Source organism: Mus musculus, chromosome 1, assembly GCF_000001635.26.
Source record: "Mus musculus strain C57BL/6J chromosome 1, GRCm38.p6 C57BL/6J".
In the NCBI taxonomy this organism is placed as follows: Eukaryota; Metazoa; Chordata; class Mammalia; order Rodentia; family Muridae; genus Mus; species Mus musculus.
The window spans coordinates 43069895-43090026 of record NC_000067.6 but is presented as its reverse complement, the minus strand read 5'-3'; the positions used below and the strand labels follow the sequence as shown (position 1 = coordinate 43090026).

General features: G+C 43.0%; 1 protein-coding gene across 9 annotated transcripts in view; it reads left to right on the top strand.

Annotated features, from left to right (window-relative positions):
* Tgfbrap1 (transforming growth factor, beta receptor associated protein 1) overlaps window positions 1–20132 on the top strand; it is a 51513-nt gene that overhangs the window by 8686 nt on the left and 22695 nt on the right. For 5 of the 9 annotated variants that reach the window (NM_001013025.3, NM_001357299.1, XM_006496303.3 and 2 more), the window contains 2 exons: window positions 14075–14776; window positions 18372–18566. In NM_001013025.3, the coding sequence (NP_001013043.1) occupies window positions 14089–14776; window positions 18372–18566 (883 nt within the window). In that variant the 5' untranslated portion in view covers window positions 14075–14088. Of the gene's footprint in view, window positions 1–10200; window positions 10315–14074; window positions 14777–18371; window positions 18567–20132 lie in introns of all 9 variants that reach the window. The other 4 variants (XM_006496302.4, XM_030243152.1, XM_011238603.3 and 1 more) reach the window with 2 other exon arrangements.

Genomic DNA, 20132 nt, shown 5'->3' with positions numbered 1-20132 from the left:
ATGCAAAACTAACAACTCAGTCTGGGGCTACCCCACATAAGGCTGAGTGCTTCTTGCCTTAAAATTCCCTTAGAGGCAGGTGGATTTCTGAGTTCAAGGCCAGCCTGGTCTACAGAGTGAGTTCCAGGACAGCCAGGGATATATAGAGAAATCCTGTCTCGAAAAAACAAAACAAAACAAAACAAAAAAAAAATTCCCTTAGAAGCCTTCATGAAGATTTGAGATCAAGACTGTTTTCTTCATAGTCAGGTAGCTGCTGTAGAATAAATTAAAAATTCAACAAAAGTGACATGAATAGCCTGACATCTCCTAGGCATGTGATAATTCTTTGTTAGTGTCTGAAGGTTCTGTGTTGAGCACTCTGTTAGGTGGTAAGTGCTGAGAGACCCCTATTACCACCCCACTCCTTTCCAGTACCTCTCACTCCTTGTGCCTTCAGTTATAACCATTGATGTAACTCATTTAGGATGTATATGATATCCTAGGTGCACACTAGTCCTACATGTGTACACACCATTTGTATGGTAACTGTATACACTGTAGGTGAATATATAGTATGTAGATGTGACATACAAATATATGTACACAGTCATTCTTAGTCTCTATGGATTTGAATTCCAGGATTTTCCACAGATACCTACTCTGTGGGGCTTAAGTTTTATAGAATATAAGATGCTGCAATAGTTGTATGTAACATCTACCAGTGGTGTCATATGCTTTCAGTCATTTAGATGAACATGTTTGGTACAGACACATATAACAGCTTAGCGTGATACACATTATATCATGTGTGCCAAATGCTTTCGATATGGAGTTCAGTTCGATATGATGTGAAACTCATGGATTAGAGGACAACTTATGTTTTTATATTTTTATCATTTGTATCAGCAAAGCTAGGAGTAGTTAGGTGTAGATGTGTGCCAGGGTAATAACATTTTAAACCATAACTGTCTTCTCCCCTCTATCTTCTCCCTCCATATATCTCTGTCAGGTCACTGAACAGGCCAGTAGTCTATGACTATCTATTTTGTTTTATTTATTTTTCGTGCTCAGCTTTTGCTGTCTCTTCCATACTTGTGTTGATCAAGTGTTGCCTGGTTACAAGCTAATATATTTGTTGTTGGCTTCCAGCAAATCTCAGGATTGTCACTAAACTGGGTGCTTTTCAGCAAGAACAACTTAGGCCAGGTAAATATATATCCTGATTTGACGGGAATGTATCTGAGTCTCAGCAAGACAGGTGGAGCTGTAGAATTCATCTTTGGGACTCCCAGCAGGGAGCTAAGGGCCCCACTGATCTCAGGAATCACTTCAGGATCAATTCCATCTGGGCCAGTCACCTTGAAGCATCCAGACGTCCACTTTAGAGTTGTTGCTGTAGTCAGAGAGACTAGGTCAGAGGAAGTGAAGTCAGCTTGTCCCCTCAGTCAGTAGATTTGGAAACAAACTAGGGCCAACACCTGTGTAGTTGAGAACCACTAAACACGTTATAGGACAGTTCTCTGTCATCTCTTCTCTTTCCAGAGTTGTGAGGAAGGAAGCTGGGCTTGCCCTTGGATTCAGGCAATCCCAGCACTCAGGTGACTAAATCAAAAGAATGCTGTGTTTGAGACTAGCCTGTGCTATATGACAAGATCCTATCTCAGAAAACAAAGAGCGAGCCCAGGCCTGGTACTCTACATTTGTAATCCCAGTACTCAAGAAGCTGAAACAGGAGGATCAGTTTGAATTGGAGGCTACCCTAAACTATAATAGTCTTAGACAAACAAGTAGCACCCCTACTCTCTCTCTCTCTCTCTCTCTCTCTCTCTCTCTCTCTCTCTCTCTCACACACACACACACACACACACATACACACAAGAGGGGCATGGAGCAAGGAAAAGAGAAAAAGAATGAAGTGAATTAGAAATAACTGTGACCAACCCAGTGTGTGGGAGCTCTCATGGGGGTTGGCTGGGGTGTTCTCAGGGACACATTGCCTGGCACCCACTCAGGCTTGGAACAGCCTTTGCACTATGCATGTTATGTACACACACCACCCAGTCTTGAAGGGGCCTGTGCTTTGAAATTAAGATGGCTGGATTGGAGCCTCAGCTTTGCAAATTCCAAGTACCAAATTTCCGAATGGTGGTTGGTGAAGCCGGGTGAACTACCCCATTCTCCTCAGGCACCTAGATGATACTGCTGGGGAAACCTACAGTGGAATGCAAACCCTATACAGAGGTAGATACACAGACTCACCTGTGACCACAAGGAGGTGGCTAAGACACAGCCAGAACTCAAATTGTCAGTTGGCACTGGGAGTGTCTGCCACATAGTATTGCCACTGCCATCATTCATGTAGAACACGAGCTCTGGGGACTCGGTCTTTCCAGCGTGCTTTGCCCTTTCCCAGTCCTAGTGCTCATGCTCCAAACATTTCCCCTGGCTTCGGCTCCCAGAGCTCAGACTCTAGTTCTCACTCTATCAGGAATCGGCTTCCAGCCTGCAGACATGCATCAGTGGTTAAGAACACTTGCTGTTCTTCCAGAGGACTCAGCATCAGTAACACATCGCTGTCTGTAACTCCAGCACCAGAGGATCCTGTGTTCCCTTCCGGCCTCTACCCGGACCTCACACACATAGCATAAACAAATACACTTATACACATCAACTTTTTTTTTAATTAAAAAAAGTTAACTTTTTTTGGGTCCAGCCCAGATAAAATATTTCAAATGCGCAAACGTCCCAATTTCCCTCATGTGTTTGGAGTGGGGGGGGGGGGGTTGGGTTGGGGCCCTAGGCTAGTCTTGAACTTGTGATCTCAAGTAGTCATCCTGCTCCAATCTCTAAGTTCTGAGACTGAGGGGTGTCCTACTGGCCAGGCTTTAAACCCCTCTCTTTGAAAAGCTTTTAACGTCAAGGTATTATCTAGATGGATTCTAAGTTAATGCCCTCAAGTGTAGAGAAATCATCTCCCAAAGTAAATCAGTAAAGATCTTAAACCCGCCACAGAAGCCCCAGGAACACTAAAGGGAGCCTTGTCATGGACAGCTTGTTCCCTACTTTGTGACTATGACCGTGCACATCGGACCCGTCCCTTTACTTCTAGAAAAGACTCACCCCTGTCTCTGTTTCTCTTTGCCCCTTCTCTCCCCTCCCCGTTCTCTTCCCTTCCCCTCCCCTCCTCTTTCTTTCCATCTCTCCAAGGGCAGCCTTGCCTTATCTCTTTTCAAAGGCTTCCCTGCGGAAGCATTGTTCTGTCCCTTTCTTTATAAAGCACCTTAAAGACCAGAGTGACCTACCATTCTGGGTACAGGGTCCATCCACATTGCTGCCCACCTTTCCATTGGACTGAACTCTGGTCCAAATGTCAGAATGACCATTTGATTTCTTTTCACTTCTAGTATGACTCCATAAGCCAAACCAAACCAAACCAAACCAAACAAGACAACCCTACCATGGAACGAGAAAATGCCAAAGCTAGTTTTTGGTATCTGAGAAATGGTCCTTAAAAGTGGATTTAAAGCAAACTAAGTACTGGATTTAGATGAACAGAAATTGTGAGCCAGTCAATTATTTATGTGATAATTAGATGCTTCCATGAAATGAAATTTTAAATGAAAACCATGCAAGCTGTGAATTCTAGTAAGTTTACTGAATGGATTCTTTTTTTTTTTTTAATTCGTAAGATTAAACTAGTTTGGGGAAGTAACTATTTTATAAATATGTATCACAAAAATTAATGTTTAAATCTAATAGGAAAGTGGATGGTTACCCTCACAACAGTTATGTTCACTATTGACCAATCAAAATACATTATATTCTTCTGTGAATGTCACAATGAGGACTGGGGAGATGGCTCAGTGGGCCAAAGCTCTTGGCACACAAACAGAAGGATCTGAGTTGAAATCTGCAGAATCCACATAAAGCCAGGTGTGGTAGTATATGTCTGTAATCCCAGTATACCCATGACAAGGTGGGAGCTAGAGACAGTAGAATGCATGCTGTAATGGCTATTCCTGCTTATCAGCCTGACTATTCTGCAATGAGCTACAATCCAGAATTGGAGGGCTCATCTGTGATCCAGATCTTGAGGCTGGAAGATACATGTTTCTGACCTGGACCTTGGCATGGAAATCTTGAGGCACAGTGGCTATGAAAAGCTTAGGCCCAGGCAAGATAGTACACACCTTTATTCCCTAGAGACTAAGGCAAGGAGATCTCTGAGTTCAAAGTAAGCCTAGGACAAAAAAAAAGTCTTAGATCCAGGCGTGGTGATACACACCTTTAATCTGGGCCACACCTTCTGTTGGAGACCTACATAAGGACACTGGAAGAAGGAAGATTCAGTCTTTTTCGATGCTTGCATTTACTTGCCAGGGCATTTGTTGGGATGTACTTCTACAGAAGACCAGCTGAAATAACTAGCTTTGTGGGGCTAAGCAACTACTAGATTCTTGGGCTTCCATTTCACAGCTGACCATTGTTGGGGAGTTGGACTACAGACTGTAAGTCATCATAATAATTCCCTCAATATAGAAAGACATTCCATAAGTTCTGTGACTCTAGAGAACCCTGACTAATACATGGATATTCATAGGTCAGCTAGCTTAAGAGGTGCCTTCAAGGTGGAAAGCAAAGACCAACATCTGAGGTTGTCTTCTCACCTCCACATGTGTGCCTTGGCATGAACACATTTGCTCTCACACATGAACATGCATATGTGTGAGTTACATATACACATACTGAAAGCCCCGAACGGGACGGACCCTCACTCAAGTCCCGGGATGACGCGACGCCCAAGAACTCACAAGAGAGCGGTCTTGATGCAAACAGCAAGAGGTTTAATTGGGAAAGGCCAGTGCACTGGGGACGACTCGTATCCCACGCAGGGGTAGAGGAGTAGACCCCCATCTCAAAGGGTAAGGGGCTTATAAAGGCAGAAACCGCAAACACCTGGCATGAGCTATAGCATTTGGCAAGCACAATGGGTTCAAGGAACAGTTAGAGTATTCTGTACGAACATTTCCTAAAACAATGGAGTAAGTTAAACTTCTCCTTTGTGGTTAGTACAACCTGGAACAATGGGGCAAGTTAAACTTTTACTCCCTGCCATTAGTGGCGTCTATTTTGGACACAAGTCTAGCGGCTTACATAATTTTTAACTATTCTCTCTCAGGATCTTTCAATACCCATACATATTTAGAAAGATTTAAAAAATGTGATAATGAAACAATTATATGTAATTAATATATACTAATTAAAACTTTAAAAATTAGTGTTTAATAACATATAGAAAAATACTTGTAATCTGTAACGATGCAGTGAATAATGAGAGTAACAGTCAGTTTAGGAAACTAAACACCTTGATACTTTAGAAATCTGTCATCTGCCCATTCTCATCCCCACCCCGGGTGTATTCTTCCCATGAGATCCCCAGGAATGCATTCAACCTTGCTTGTTTCTAGAGGTCATTTTTTTGTTGCACTGTGTGTTGTGGAGGAAAGCTGTGGTGGTTCCAGTTTCCTCTCACCTCAGACAAGATCAGTGTTCCTTTCTTGCTCATCTCTTTGTGGTCATAAAATGAAATCCACGGAGAGAACCATCAGCTTACCCAGACATGTCAAGGGCTTCACAGAAATGCTAGAACAGGTTTAGCAGTTTGCGATCTTTGACATTACAGTTTTCACTGTGACTTCTTCTTATATTCACATGCAGTTACTGTGTGTTCTGCTAACTTCAGAGGCATAAAATAAAATCTCTTTTTTTTCAGGGATAATCTGCAGCTTCATGCTTATTACAGCATTTCACCTTTGTGTATGTGTGTGTGGGGGGGGACTGGGTGTGTGCTTTGTCTACTGGCATTTTACTAGTTTCCCATTATATCCAGATTCCTTTGGTCAAAAATGTAGAGCACCTTATTGTTTCAAGAGGCAGTCTCCTCATGTAGATTAAGCAGGTCTCGAGCTACCCCGCAGTCCTGCCTCCCCACCATATATGTTAGGTACACAAGAATGCTGGCCTGATGAAGTGCACATGCTGTACAGGCTAATGACTTTGTCAGTTGTGGGAGCTGGAATGAGAATGACCTTCCTAGGTTGAGATATTTGAATGTTTGGTCTCTGGATGGAGGAACCATTTGGGAAGAATTCGGGGGTATATTCCTGGAAGTGGGCTTTGGGATTTTAAAAGCCCACGCGATTGCCAGTTAGCACCTTCCTTCCCCCACTCCCCTCCTCCTTTCCTTCCCTTCCTAGCTCATGTTTTGCCCCTCACCACAATGGTTCTAACTCTCTGAAACTGTAAATGTTAAATAAACTCATCTATAAGATGCCTCGTTCATGGTGTTTGGTCATAGCAATAGAAAAGAATCTAAGACAGCAAATCTCCACACTTTGACACCAGACACTTAAACAAGATGCAGACCCTCCCTGTACCCCAGAGAGTTGCTTTTGTCACTCACCATTTAGTCACCATGTTCCTAAAGTGAGCATTCTTGAGTGAAAAGCAACTTAAATTGGTGCTGTCTACTTTTGAAATTTATGTAAGTGGAAGCTTATAGAATAGGCCGCTTTTTATTATTTCATTTTTGTGTTTACATGTGTGAGGGCACATGTATGTATGCCAGGGCACCATGTGTGTAGAGGTCAGAAGAAAACTTGCATGACTTGTGTATTTCCTTCACCACATAGGACCCGAGGACCCGAGGCCTGGTGGTAAATGTTTCTCCTTACTGAGCTGTCTCCCACCGTGTTTTTAACATCCATGTATTATGTTTATCCATGTGTTCCTAACCTAGTAATCTACTACAAATGCGTCACAAATGGCTAGGCTAGGAAGGTCGCTCTGACAGCAAGTGCTTAGCTTGTGTGTGTTACCTGATGGTTGCACAACTCATTCAGGCTATTAAGAACAAGACCATGATGTGTATCTTGCATAATCATATAGAAACACTAAGAGTGGCCCATGCCTGTAATCCTGGCACTTGGAGGTGGAGGTAGCATTATCAGACTTTCAAGGTCACCTTCGGTTACATACTGAATTTGAGGACCTTTAAACAAAACAAACAAACTAAAAGAAAATGTATGTGGTAGTCAGATAATACATGCTTATCTTTGTTAAAAAGAAAAATTACAGAATAGAATCTTCAAGGGGATTATAGCACCTTAAACTCTTCCCAGCAAAGCCTGAGGTTTCCCTTTGTTCTGTGTCCCCATTGACACTTGGAGTCCACCTCTGCTTTCTTGTTTTGTTTTTCTTTTGTTTAAACAATGTTAAGAGTCTTAGCCCAGGGCCTCATAAACAAATATTCTATCTCTGAGCTGTATTCTTAACCCTGGTGTTAATCTCCCCTCCCCTCCCCTCCCCTTCTCTTTCTTCCTTTCTTTCAGACAAAGTCTCAACTTGCTATGTAGCCCAGGCTGGCCTTAAACTCAGAGATCTGCCTGCTCCTGTCTCCCAGAGTGCTGGAATTGGAGGTGTGTGTCACCATGTTCAGCTTGGTGTTAGTCTTTTTTTGTTGTTATTTTGTTTTGTTTTCTTTTTCGAGACAGGGTTTCTCTGTGTAGCCCTGGCTGCCCTGGAACTCACTTTGTAGACCAGGCTGGCCTCGAACTCAGAAATCCACCTACCTCTGCCTCCCAAGTGCTGGAACCAAGAAAGGTGCACCACCACGCCCGGCTGGTGTTAGTCTTCTTAATGGTAGCTATTCTAGTGGGTATGAAGTCAGCTCGTGCAGTGTGATGAAAGTTTTTCTGGTATCTAGTGGTAACTGTGTTTTCATGTTCTTTTTGGTCATTGATGTACCTTGTTTTGTGAAGTGTCCTCCTGAATCTTTTATTCATGTGAAAAATTAGCTTTTCTGGTTTTTTTTTGTTTTTTCTGTTGGCTTATGGGAGTTTTTTTTTTTAACTTTTTATGTGAATTGTCAGGTGTATGGATTGCAGTTTCTCCTTCCCCTGTGGGTGTGACCTGCTTGCTTATACCCTTTTTCTGTCCCTCCCTTCCTTTTTATCCTTTACCTCTTTGAGATGACTATGTTGCCCCACTAGCCTCTAGCTTCTAGACACAAATGATCTTCCTGCCTAACCTTGCCGCATAGGTGGGACTGTATAGTCAGGCACTGTAGTACCTGGCTAGCCTTATGTCTTAATTACATACTGTAGTTTGATAACAGTTTCTGAAATCTATTAGTCTAGGTTCTATTTCATTTTTCAGTTTCAAGGTTGTTTGAGCAATTCAAAGTCCTTGGATTTCCATTTAAAATTTAAAACTAGTTTGTCAGTTCTGCAGAAAAAACTGCTAAATTTATAATTTAGGTCTTTAATGTATAGGAATAAGATTTTAGGGTTTTATTTAGAGATCTTGTACATTCTTGTTAGGTGATTCTTTCATACATTATACTGAATACATTTTAAGATTAAAGTTTATTGTTATGTGTAGAAATTCAGATTGCTTTGATATAATTTTTAATTAAAAACCTCTAAATTCTTACTAATTTTAATAGAATCTTTGTAAATCTCCCTGTAGACATGCCATGTAGACATTTGAGTACTAGTCTCAGAAATGTCCATCATAGACTGTGTCCTCTGGTTAAATCTCATGAAGAACATTTTAAACAAATGTAGCAAACTTGAGAATGGAAAAATACAAAATATATGGTTCAAATTTTAAAAGAGCATGAGGAAGTGAAATGGAGCTGAGCCTTGTGTTCAAGGATATTAAATCGAAATAAGGGAATAGTGACTTGGGGCAAGATCCCACCCAGCTAAATTTAGGTCCAGGCATAGTAGTACAAGCCTTTGTACTAGGAGGCTAAGACAAGCAGATCTCTGAGTTCAAGGCCAGCCTAGAACAGAGCAAGTTCTAGGTAAAGAAAAACTTAAATCCAAGCTTGTTTGACTGCTACACCTTTAATTCCAGTGCTTAGGAGACAGGCATCTATCTATAAGATCTTATGTTGCAGAAGGTGTCATTCACAGGTGCTGCAGCTTAGAACTTTAGCAGTTTGGGTAGGACTCCATTTATCCTACCACAGGTGCTAATAACAGACATCTTTGTCTTCTTTTAAAGAAAATAGTTGTAAATTTTGCTATTCAGGCATGGAGAGATGGCTCAGGGGTTAAGAGAGCAACTGTTCCTACAGAGGGTCTGAGTTTGGCTCCTAGCACCTATGTCTGTAACTCCAGCTTCAGGTGGATCCTATGCCCCCTGGTCTCTGTGAGTACCTGCACTTACATGTATACACACACACACACACAGATACACACATGCACACATAATTAACAAAATACATCTTTTAAAACTTTTGCTATAGGGGTTTTCTTTGTTTTAGGTAGTATAATAATATTCTGCAAGCTTTTGAAATACATAAATATTGAATTTTAATTGATATTTTATGCATCTATTAAAATAAAGACATTTTTCTTTTTTAGTTCTAAGTATGGAAAATTAAATCAACAGATATTATTATCTTTATTAACCTTCATGATATCAATAGAGTATTATAACATAGCCACATTTTTGGTTTTAGTGCATGTTGATTGGTTGACTTAGGTGATAAGGGGCATGCTTATTTGAAATAATAACCTAATTTCCCTTTTGAGAAGAAGTACTATTGGGCTTTAGTATCAGAGATGTGCTTCATATCGGCTTCATAAAAGAGGATATGAACCGGCCATTTTTGTTTTAATTCTCAGAATAATTTTTTTACACAGAATTTGTATTATGTGATTCTCAAATGTTTAACAGAATTTAATAGAGAACCCTGTACTTGCTTTAGGAAACAGTGTCCATGAAATCAAAGCATAGCTGGTGCTCTGCATAGCTCATAACCTACCTCATATCTGAGCTGCCAATCTTGGCTCTATGTCACGAGGAGAGAGAAGCAAGGCCTGAGAAGCCCACATAAATTTTGTCTCCAAGTCAAGAGAATAGACATCTTTAAAAACATATGGACAATATCAAATTCTCTGGTATCAAACCCATAGGGAACCATAAAGAATGAATTCACCACCCAAAGCAGCTGTTCTTACAGCAGCACCTACAAAGGCTAATTAAACAATAACGGTTTTTGTGTTCATTAGTAGAAATAATATTTTTACATTAGAATTTGCTTTTTCAAATGTTGTTTTTACGGAGAAGGCCATGCAGCTGCAGTGCACATGTAGAGGTCAGAGGACAGCTTGTGGAATCTGATTTTCATTTGAACCATGTCAGGTCTGGGGATCCAGCTCAAGTCCGCTGGCTTGACAACAAGCAGCTCCACCTGGAGTCATCCCTCTGGTCCTACGTGGGCATTTCCAAAGACAGAGACAAGGTACATGATCTCAGGTTGGTAGAGAATAAGGATTAAGAATTGTCACATTGCATTAAAGTCCCTTCCAGCACTATGAAAGCCAGCCAAGAGGAATGGAGCTTCCAGCTCAATGCCAGCTAGATATCCTCATGGTCTGTGACACAAATGTATATATTGGATATATTGGTATATAAATGTGTGTGTGTGTTAGCCTCTTGGTGTCTAGTAGCAGCATTGTTGCCTCCTTATAGGGTAGGGTCAGTGTGTGTGTGTGTGTGTGTGTGTGTGTGTGTGTGTGTAAATGTTTACAGTGGTAAGTAGGCCACAGGCCTCTGGAAGGCCACACACATCCAAGAGTATATGGGCAGCACAAATTTAACCAGATGGGTAAAATAAATAAATAAGGACCCAAAGTTAACTCAGTGGGTAGAGAACACATTGAATGAAATTCTCAAAAAACTAGTTTTAAAAAGGTGATGGAAAAAGTGAAATATGAAGACCTTTATTTTGGCCTTTAGGTATTATTTCTCTAGTTCTCATGTATTTTTTAGTCTTATTTCCCTCATGAAGTTATGAGGCCCTTGGGAAGCAAGTCACCAGTCTTAGAACTTTTTATTTGTTTATACACCAAGAGGAACTTGCTGCAAGTTGGACTTAATGATAACACAGATGTGTGGCCTGGTGTTTACCTTTTTGTATTTCTTACTTCAGCCACATAAATATATCCTTTGAACTAGATCATGGGAATAATACTGCTACTACTTATAAGAATAAACCATTTTTAAGTTATGTGACCATCTTTCACTCCCCATCTAACTCTTCTTCTTATAAACTACTGCTTAATTAAAAGAGAAAGCTCTTAGCAGCTATCATGACACATGCCTAATAATCGTAGCACTTGGGAGTGAAGGAGGCGGCCTGGGGTTCAAGACTAACCTGTGCTATGAGAGACCCTGTCGCAAACAGCAACATGGAGGGAAAAGAGCAGGCTTTTAATGAAAACAAACAAACAAACAAACCCTTATTAGTATTATTTTGTATATGAGGGTATTGGCTGTGGTATGTCTGTCACCATGTGATGCCTGTTGCTCAGAAAGACTGAAAGGTACCAGATTCCCTGAATCTGGAGCTGTAGACAGTTGTGAGCTGTCATGTGGGTACCGAGATTGAACCTGACTCCTCTGGAAGAGCAGCCAGTGCTGTTAACCACTGAGCCACCTCTCCAGCCCTCTGAATTTTTATTTTCTTTTTAATTTAAAGAGATCTACTAGAAAACTTACCATCAGCAAGACTTGAGCTGGCAGATCATGAGAAAGTACTGCATTTGTTTTTAAGTGCCATAAAATTATGTTTTTTTTTTTAAATAAGGCATGTGCTTGCCGTACAGTTGCATCTCCCTCCTCTTTTCCCCGTTCACCCCCTTCACTAAACAGGAAGTGTTTGACTTTGTATGATATTCTTCACCACAAATGTGTGTAGTTTATCTCTATGCTGAGGGAAGATGGAGGCTAGAATTATATACAGCCCTGCTTTATGGCATTAAATAAGAGGAGTGTGATTGTAGGTGCCCAAAGCTTGTTTCTCTGTTCTTTCCAAAAAGCATGAGATATAATTCATATTTTAAATGGCAGAATCGCTCTGTCCTGCCATTTTAAAAGACAGCCATGACTGATTGACCAATGAAGGAAGACGTATTTTGTATTATTTCAGTTTTTACAAGCTTAGATGTCTCCAAGCCTACATTTGAGTATCTGTGGTTTACTCATTAGTGATTAAATGGGAAAGATGTCTAGGTGGGTTCTGGAGGTTCTCTTTGGTCTTGACAAATCGATGGTTCTGGTTTAAAAGAGAGAGAAAGCTGTGTGTCCCAGAAATTACTTGCAGAGGTCTGTATGGGTTCTAGCTGACCCTGAGGGCTCTGAGAAGTCCTGTGGCTTAGAGAAGGTAGGCAGCCTTGCGGTGGGAGCTTCCCTCCTTAGCTTCCCCAGCTGCTGAGATTGCTGGCTTGCATCAGGGGGCCAGAAGTAATTAGCCTCACCTCTTTGTTTCCCTCCTCTCCTCTCCCCCGCTCTTGTGTTTTATTTTACGAGACAGGATCCTACTATGTAGCTCTGGCTGGGCATTGAACTTGTTGTTGTCCACCTCCGCCCTCCAGAGCGTGTTATTGCAGGTGCTTACCAGCAATTCTTGTTCCCTCTGTCCCTGAATGCAGGTCAGTGAGATAGCCATATCTGAGAACAGAGCATAGTAGCATTTCCTTTCCTGGAGCCCACGCTAGGAAGTAAAGTCGATCGATGGGCTGAGAGCCCATCTGAGAGCAGCAGAGCCCATCATGTAGGGAAGGAGTTATTCGTCATAATGGAATGACGAGCTTCAGAGTGCTACGTGCCTCACAGGTAGTGAATACCGTACCAGGTAGTGAATACCGTACCTGAGCACAGTTACTTTCCCTCAGTCTTAGGAAGTAAGGGCTGCTGTTTCTACATTCAGTTTACAGATATGCAGACCCAGATTGGGAAAGCCAAGTGTTTTTCTTTCTACCACATAGTGCTGTGGCCCAGGTGATATGTAAGCAATGGAGCTGTATTGCTCACAGTTTCTGGTTAGGCTCTGTCTTCCTAGAGGCTCCTTGTGCTACTTCATCACAATGGACACACAGCTCTTGGCCCTCTTTGTGAAGGGCACCAAGCCCATACCTAGGGACCTTACATGCAAGCCTTAATCTCAAAGCCATTTTACCTTCCATTACCACCACAGGGAAGATAAAGTTTCAACTCATGACTCGGGGAGAGACTTCAGCTTGCATGATAGAAATCAATTGGTAGGTATTTCTACACACGTCTTCCCTTTTGAGCTTTTGGGCTCAGTCAGGGAAGGGAGTCACAGTATGATGGAAAATACTGCCATTGACTCAGTAGAGGAGGGGTGCCCAAAACTGTGACATAGAATCTTTGAGTGGACTCCTCACTTTCCCTGAAGTCACTAATTTCTGAGGTCTTCCAACCTTCATAGTAATGTATCAAAAACCTGGAATTGGAAATTGTGCTTGGAAGCAGCCTTTCTACCACTGAGAAGCCAAGAGAGGCTGGTTAGTGGTTCTGCGGCTTCTGCGTCCATGCAGTGGAAAACCAGAGTCCTTGTCAGAGGAGGCCTCAGGAAGCCCAGGGTGCTTTTCTTCCAGGGAGGCTATCCAGTGACTGCCATACCACAACCTACAAACCTCCCTCACAAACCTACTGGACCGATCATCTCACCACCTGCAAGGCCGGAGACTGAGGCAGATCTTTGCTACTCAGTGCTAATGTGTTTGCTCCTAAAGACCAAGGTGGAGCTGGAGTGAACACAGAGGTATCCAGAGCATAGCTCCCACTACTCTCTTGAACACACATGCAAGCAGCTATAGACAGTAAAGAAGCTTGATGCCTCCTTCAGAAGTCCCTCACATTGTCTCTCTGTGTGTGTGTGTGTGTGTGTGTGTGTGTGTGTGTGTGTGTGTGTGTGTGTGTGTTCTATCTGCAGCATGTGTCCCAGGAACAATGGGAAAAAGTCTGTGGTACTTTCAGCTCCTTTGGGGATGAGTGGAAGGGCCAGTCATCCCAAGCACACACGTGTGCTCTTTCCCAGGGTCCCAGCTGCCCCATGGGGCTGGTCACAGGAACTCTTTTCTGTCTGCTTTCTAAGGGAGTCAGGTTCTTCAGTTGAAATGATGGATAGGGAATCAGAATGTCTTCCTCACAGCTTCTGGTTTGTTTCTTCCCTCTTCCTGTAAGATTAAGACTACCTATCTTCCCACAGATCACCCGGTAGACATGATGAACATCAAGGCCTTCACCTTGGTCTCTGCAGTGGAACGGGAACTGCTGATGGGCGACAGAGACCACATCAGCATTGAGTGTGTGGAGTGCTGTGGCAGGAATCTTTATGTCGGCACCAATGACTGCTTCATTTACCATTTCCTGCTGGAGGAGAAGGCCATGCCTACAGGGACAGCTACATTCGTTGCCACCAAACAGCTACACAGACACCTGGGCTTCAAGAAACCTGTGAACGAGCTGTGTGCGGCCTCAGCTCTCAATAGGCTGCTGGTGCTCTGTGACAACTCTATAACCCTGGTTAACATGCTGAACCTGGAGCCAGTCCCCTCAGGAGCCCGCATCAAAGGGGCTACAACATTTGCAGTGAACGAGAGCCCCGTGAATGGGGACCCGTTCTGCGTGGAGGTGTGCATCATTTCCGTGAAGCGCAGGACTGTCCAAATGTTTCTGGTGTATGAGGACCGAGTGCAGATTGTCAAGGAAGTGTCCACCCCAGAGCAGCCTCTTGCTGTGGCTGTGGATGGCTATTTCTTGTGCCTGGCCTTGACCACACAATACATCATCCTGAACTACAGCACAGGCCTTTCCCAGGACCTGTTTCCCTACTGCAGTGAGGAGAAGCCACCCATCGTCAAGAGGATAGGCAGACAGGAGTTCCTGCTGGCTGGCCCAGGAGGCTTGGGTGAGGAGGGCTGGGGGTCGCTGCTCATGGCGCCTGCATCCTGCCTGCTCTCTTAGGTCCTTTGGACACACCTTGCAGTAGGAGGGTGAGGGTTCCACAGTGACATATGCTGTTACTTACTGACAGGGTCCTAAGAAACACAGCATTAGGTGCTTCCAGCACTGTACAATCATCAGAGTATCTGTTGGTCAGTTAATGTGAACAGCATCTCTAGGAGACTTAGTATTCACGTGCCTTCGCTGTGGCCCAGATGGCATGTGACATATGGTTGTACTCATGAGTGCCTGGCAGCATTGGAAATGAGTGGCCAGGTCATAGCAGGTCTGCCTGACCAACATGTGCTGAAATTCCATTGTAGCTGTGGGGGGGTCACCATTTCCTACCAGAGTGATTTTTCAGATTTAATCAGTGACCCTCTTTAACACCTCATTAATAAAGAGAGTTAGAATTTATACTAGGGCTCATTCTTGGTGATGAACATTTGACAGGTTTGCCCAAGTATACAGTGACTTGTAACCACTACAGCAATATCATACACTGTCTTAAAAGTCCCTAAGCTTGACCTAGTCACCATGAACTCCTATCCTATCTCCTGGCAGCCACTAAGCTTGGACTGTCTACATAGTTGGTCTTGGAATGTGTTCTAGAATCATATGACATGTAGCCTTTCAAAGTGGCTGCTTTTACTTGACTATGTATTCAAGACTCTTCCATGTCTGTTCGCAGCTTGATAGAAGAAGAAAATGCTTGGTCCCAATGTCCTTTGCTCTAAAAAAGAAAAAAAAATTATGGAAGGCATGTATACATATGCACCGGGTATTACCGTGTGTCCCTTGGTAAGGGTTATTTACAAAGTCCCGTATAATCCAATGTGCCGACTTTTTGAGTTTTTACTTTATGATTTTTGAGTTGTAATTAGGAGACTTCCCTGTCTTCCAGGTTATATAGTCATTTGTATTTTCTGATGCTCATCTGTGTGGTCTCCTGTCTTACCATGTAAAGAACTGATTTCAATTGCTATTTTATTTATATGACTGTCCACTATTCCCACAAGCTGTTGGCAGAGCCCTTAGTTGCTGGTTTTGGTGGCTGCCTTTGATAGACACTAACTCTATGATACACTGTATCTATGTCTGGGATTCCCATTTCATTCCACCGGTCCTCTAGTGCAGCCCTAGATGCTCTGGTTATGACATCTTCCCAAGGACGCTGTTGGAGTCCCATGTTCCTCTCTTGGTCAGTGTCAGATTAAAGGGATTATTGGGTGCATTCACCGCTCCCTCCAATTTACTATGTCTCAACTGTATGAGCGTCATAGGTAAATGAACCAACCCACTTAAGTATCATTTTGCTTGTAGTAAATACAGTGATAAGTAAATAGACAGAATATATATAAGGTCTCTTATGTATACCATATGCAGATATAGGTTCTACAAATAGCATCATTACATGGCTCCAGACATTAAGAGTTCAAACAAATTACTATCAAGATTGTAAATGCACATTTCAGCATGACGCCTATTTCTATTTTTGACTCTGCCTTTCTCTCTAAGTGTAGTTTTTGACCACTCTTGTCATAAGAGACCATGCATGACCTTTCATAACACAAGTTGACCAGATTTTTTTTTATATAATACTTTGACTAACCCCCTTGATGGTGCTTCTCAGACACAGAAAACAATGCAGTTGCTCTTCATGTTATGTGGGCTTAGATCACAAGTAAGCTTGAACCAGAAGGGACATGGCCAAGAAGAATGGTTTTAAAAGTTCTTGTGCCCTTTCCAAATCTCTTAGGTTGCATGCTGACAACATTAAGGCTCCTTTGGTAGCCCAGAAAAAGAGAGCTAGCTGGGACACTTTAGCGATTGTCTAGTTCATGCTCCAATCCCTAGCCTTCTTCCTAGCTTGACTTGACTTCACTTGGCAGTTAGGGCTCTGCTCCTTCATTCCAGTGAAGCTGCAGAAGCTGTGGTTCATGACCCCTGGTTTCTGCACTCTTTATGTCAGAACCATTAGCCGGAGGCTCTGCACTCTGTGATTCTCTTGAGAAGGTCAGTGCAGTGCCTTCATTCATAGCTGGGTTTCACTGCCTCAGTGTTTTTTGACGCTATTTTGTATACTTGATGTTACTATTTGCTATGATCAGGATGCCTGTCTGTCCCCAAAAGGGTCCCTGTGTTGCAGTCTTAGTCTCTATGGTGGCCACTGGAGAATGGTGGATCTCAGCCTAGCACAGTGGTTCTCAGCCTTCCTAATGCTGTGACCCTTAATATAGCTCTCGTGTTGTGGTGACTCCCAACCATAAAATTATTTTGTTGCTACTTTATACCTGTAAGTTTGCTACTTTTATGAATCATAGTGTAAATATCTGTTTTCCAGTGGTCTTTGGCCCACCCTAATGGCCATTTAGCACCCCATAAAGGGGTTGCAACCCACGAGTTGAAAACTTCTGTTCTAGGCAGGTGGAATCTGGAGAGAAGCCCTAGGGTCAGTCTTGACAAAGGTTAGGTTCCTCCATCCCCATTTAAGTGGGTTTGCTTCCTGGTTCATGAGGCAAATGGCATCATCCTGCTTCATGCTTCCCAGCAAAGACCCAAAGCAGTGGGGCTCTTGGCCCCTCACCCACCTACCCTTCCACCCTGTGTTATAACAAGAGCCATTGATGCTTTTGTTTCTTCAGTGTTGTCTAAACATTTGGAAGCAACAGTGTGGTGCTTTCAAAAGTTAAAGTTAAAATGGATTGACACCTCTGCGTCAAAATATTCATCTCAGTGTTCCCCAATAGCAGTTGCCTTCCAGTGTACGTAACTGCCACAAGCTTATTATGGACAGATGCTTCACGGCAGTCTGTCTTGAATCACGAATCCAGTTTTCTGTGTTAGGTGATGTGTATTCTTATAGCTCATGCACGCTCTCAGTGATAAAGCAAGGGGTGACACCAATAATCAGCGCTCAGACCTCAACTCGAAGCACAGCCAGCCTCTCATAGTGGAGTGTCTGGCACATGGCAGGTGCTCAGTGAATAAGTTGACCAAATGTGTGAAAAGGAAAGAGCTGAAGCCTAGATGGAGGGGTGGTGGACATGGACGAAAACGTGCCAGGCTTCCTAAGTAGCTTCCATGTGGGGAACATGTCATTTGCAAATGAGCATGTAAGCTCAGTGGAAACAGTTTAAAGTATCGTTTGTAGTTGGAAGCACACATGATTTGCACTCTGAGTAAGGTAGTTCTCGTCACGGCGATACAGTCATATATGATTCTTTACACTGAACATATTCTGTTATTGTTTTAAAAATGCAAGCCTGGGGCTGGAGAGACGGCTCAGCGGGGAAGAGCACTGACTGCTCTTCCAGAGGTCCTGAGTTCAAATCCCAGCAACCACATGGTGGCTCACAACCATCTGGAATGGGGATCCGATGCCCTCTTCCGGTGTGTCTGAGGACAGCGACAGTGTACTCACATACATGAAATAAATAAATACAAAAATCTAAAAAAAAGCCTGTTGGAGAACAGAAGGAGAGTTACTTTTCACCCAGCCATCTCTATGGCAAAGAATACCTCATAGTTAATAGAAGACACCTCCTTTTATTTTCTAGGCATGTTTGCCACCGTGGCCGGGATTTCCCAGCGTGCCCCTGTGCACTGGTCAGAAAATGTGATTGGGGCAGCTGTTTGCTTCCCCTATGTCATAGCGCTCGATGACGAATTCATCACAGTTCACAGCATGTTGGATCAGCAGCAGAAACAGACCCTGCCCTTTAAGGAGGGGCACATCCTGCAGGACTTTGAAGGTACCTGTTGAAATAGGAATCTTAACGTTTTCATTGCAAACCTCCTGTGATCTTTCTACAGTAAATGTCATTGGGGACCCATTAGGAGCTGGGCCTTATGCTTAGAGGAGATACATTAGTAACAGAGCTGGAGAAACGGCTTAGTGGCTAAGTGCTCTTGCAGAGGACCCAGGTTACTTCCCAGTCCCAGGCTGCTCAGAGCTGTATATGTACACCTGTGTATGTTCCCCTCACACACACACACACAAATGCATGTTCAAGCACACAAAACACTCACACACAAATAGATCTTTGAAGAAGGAAAGTAATGAGTGCAGTGCAGTGTCTGTGCTTCAGGGACAGCAAGGTTAAGGGTGTAATAGGCTTTTCAGTAAAGAACCACAGTGATTTAGGACTTGGCTGGACAGACATATCAGGGAGGGCTTCCTGGGGGCGCCATTTAAGAATGGAAGGAATCAGCCAGGCAAGTGTATGCAGAACCTTCTAGCAGAGAAAAGGGTGTGTCTGAACAAGAGGTCGCAAAGGCGGGGCCTCAGTGTATGTGGAAGGTGGAGGCATTGAGTGAGGCTGCCCTGTGGTTAGGCACAGTTGGCAAGCGGCCTAAGTGTAATGCACACAAACTTCACTTCCTCTCCTTTCCATTCTGAACATTTTCAAACGTTCAGAGAAATTGACTGAGGGGCAGAATGGACCACACATTCCCTTAGCCCAGATAGAAAGCTTGGGTGTGTTTGCAGCATCTGCACTGTTTGTAAGTAAATTCTGGGTATTGCATCACTGAATATTAACCTGCGTCAACACAAATCTCCTAAGAACATTCATAGCTGAGAATGTTAATGTTCATTCTTTAGCACCATCTGTTAGCCCACTGCCGTGGTTAGGCTTTCGATTGCTATAAAGAAACACTATGACCACAGCAGTTTTTATAAAGAAAAACATGTAACTGAGGCTGGGTTATAGTTTCAGAGATTCAGTCCATTATTGTCATGGCAGAAAGCAGGGCAGCATGCAGGCAGATAGAGTGCTGCAGAAGGAGCTGAGAGTTCTACATCTGAATCAGCAGGCAGCAGGAGGGGATACTGAGACTTTGGCTTGAGCTTCTGAAACCTCAAAGCCCACCCCTCGTGGTACACTTCCTCCAACAAGGCCACACCTCCTAATAGTGCCGCTCCCTATGAGCCTATGGGGGCCATTTCTTACCACCATATTGGCCCATACTCATGTCCCCAACTTATCCAAAGAATGGCTTTGAGTATTTTATAAATCTAAGTAATACCTTATACTTGCATGTAAGGATCCCTTTGTTCTTTGAACAGTGACTGAGATGCTGGGTATATATAATGTATGTATGTATGTATGTATGTATGTATGTATGTATGTATGTATGTATGTTTCAACCTTAGTAAGAAATGTAGTACTCACAATGATGTGGGTCAGATCCAGTTAAGCACTAGCACTATTAGAGTCATCCTTTGGTACACACATCTACAAGTTGCATTATCTCTCTTGAGTAGTGAGATTCATGGGTGTTTTGGTCCCTTATATGACTTGGCTTAGTATTAGCCT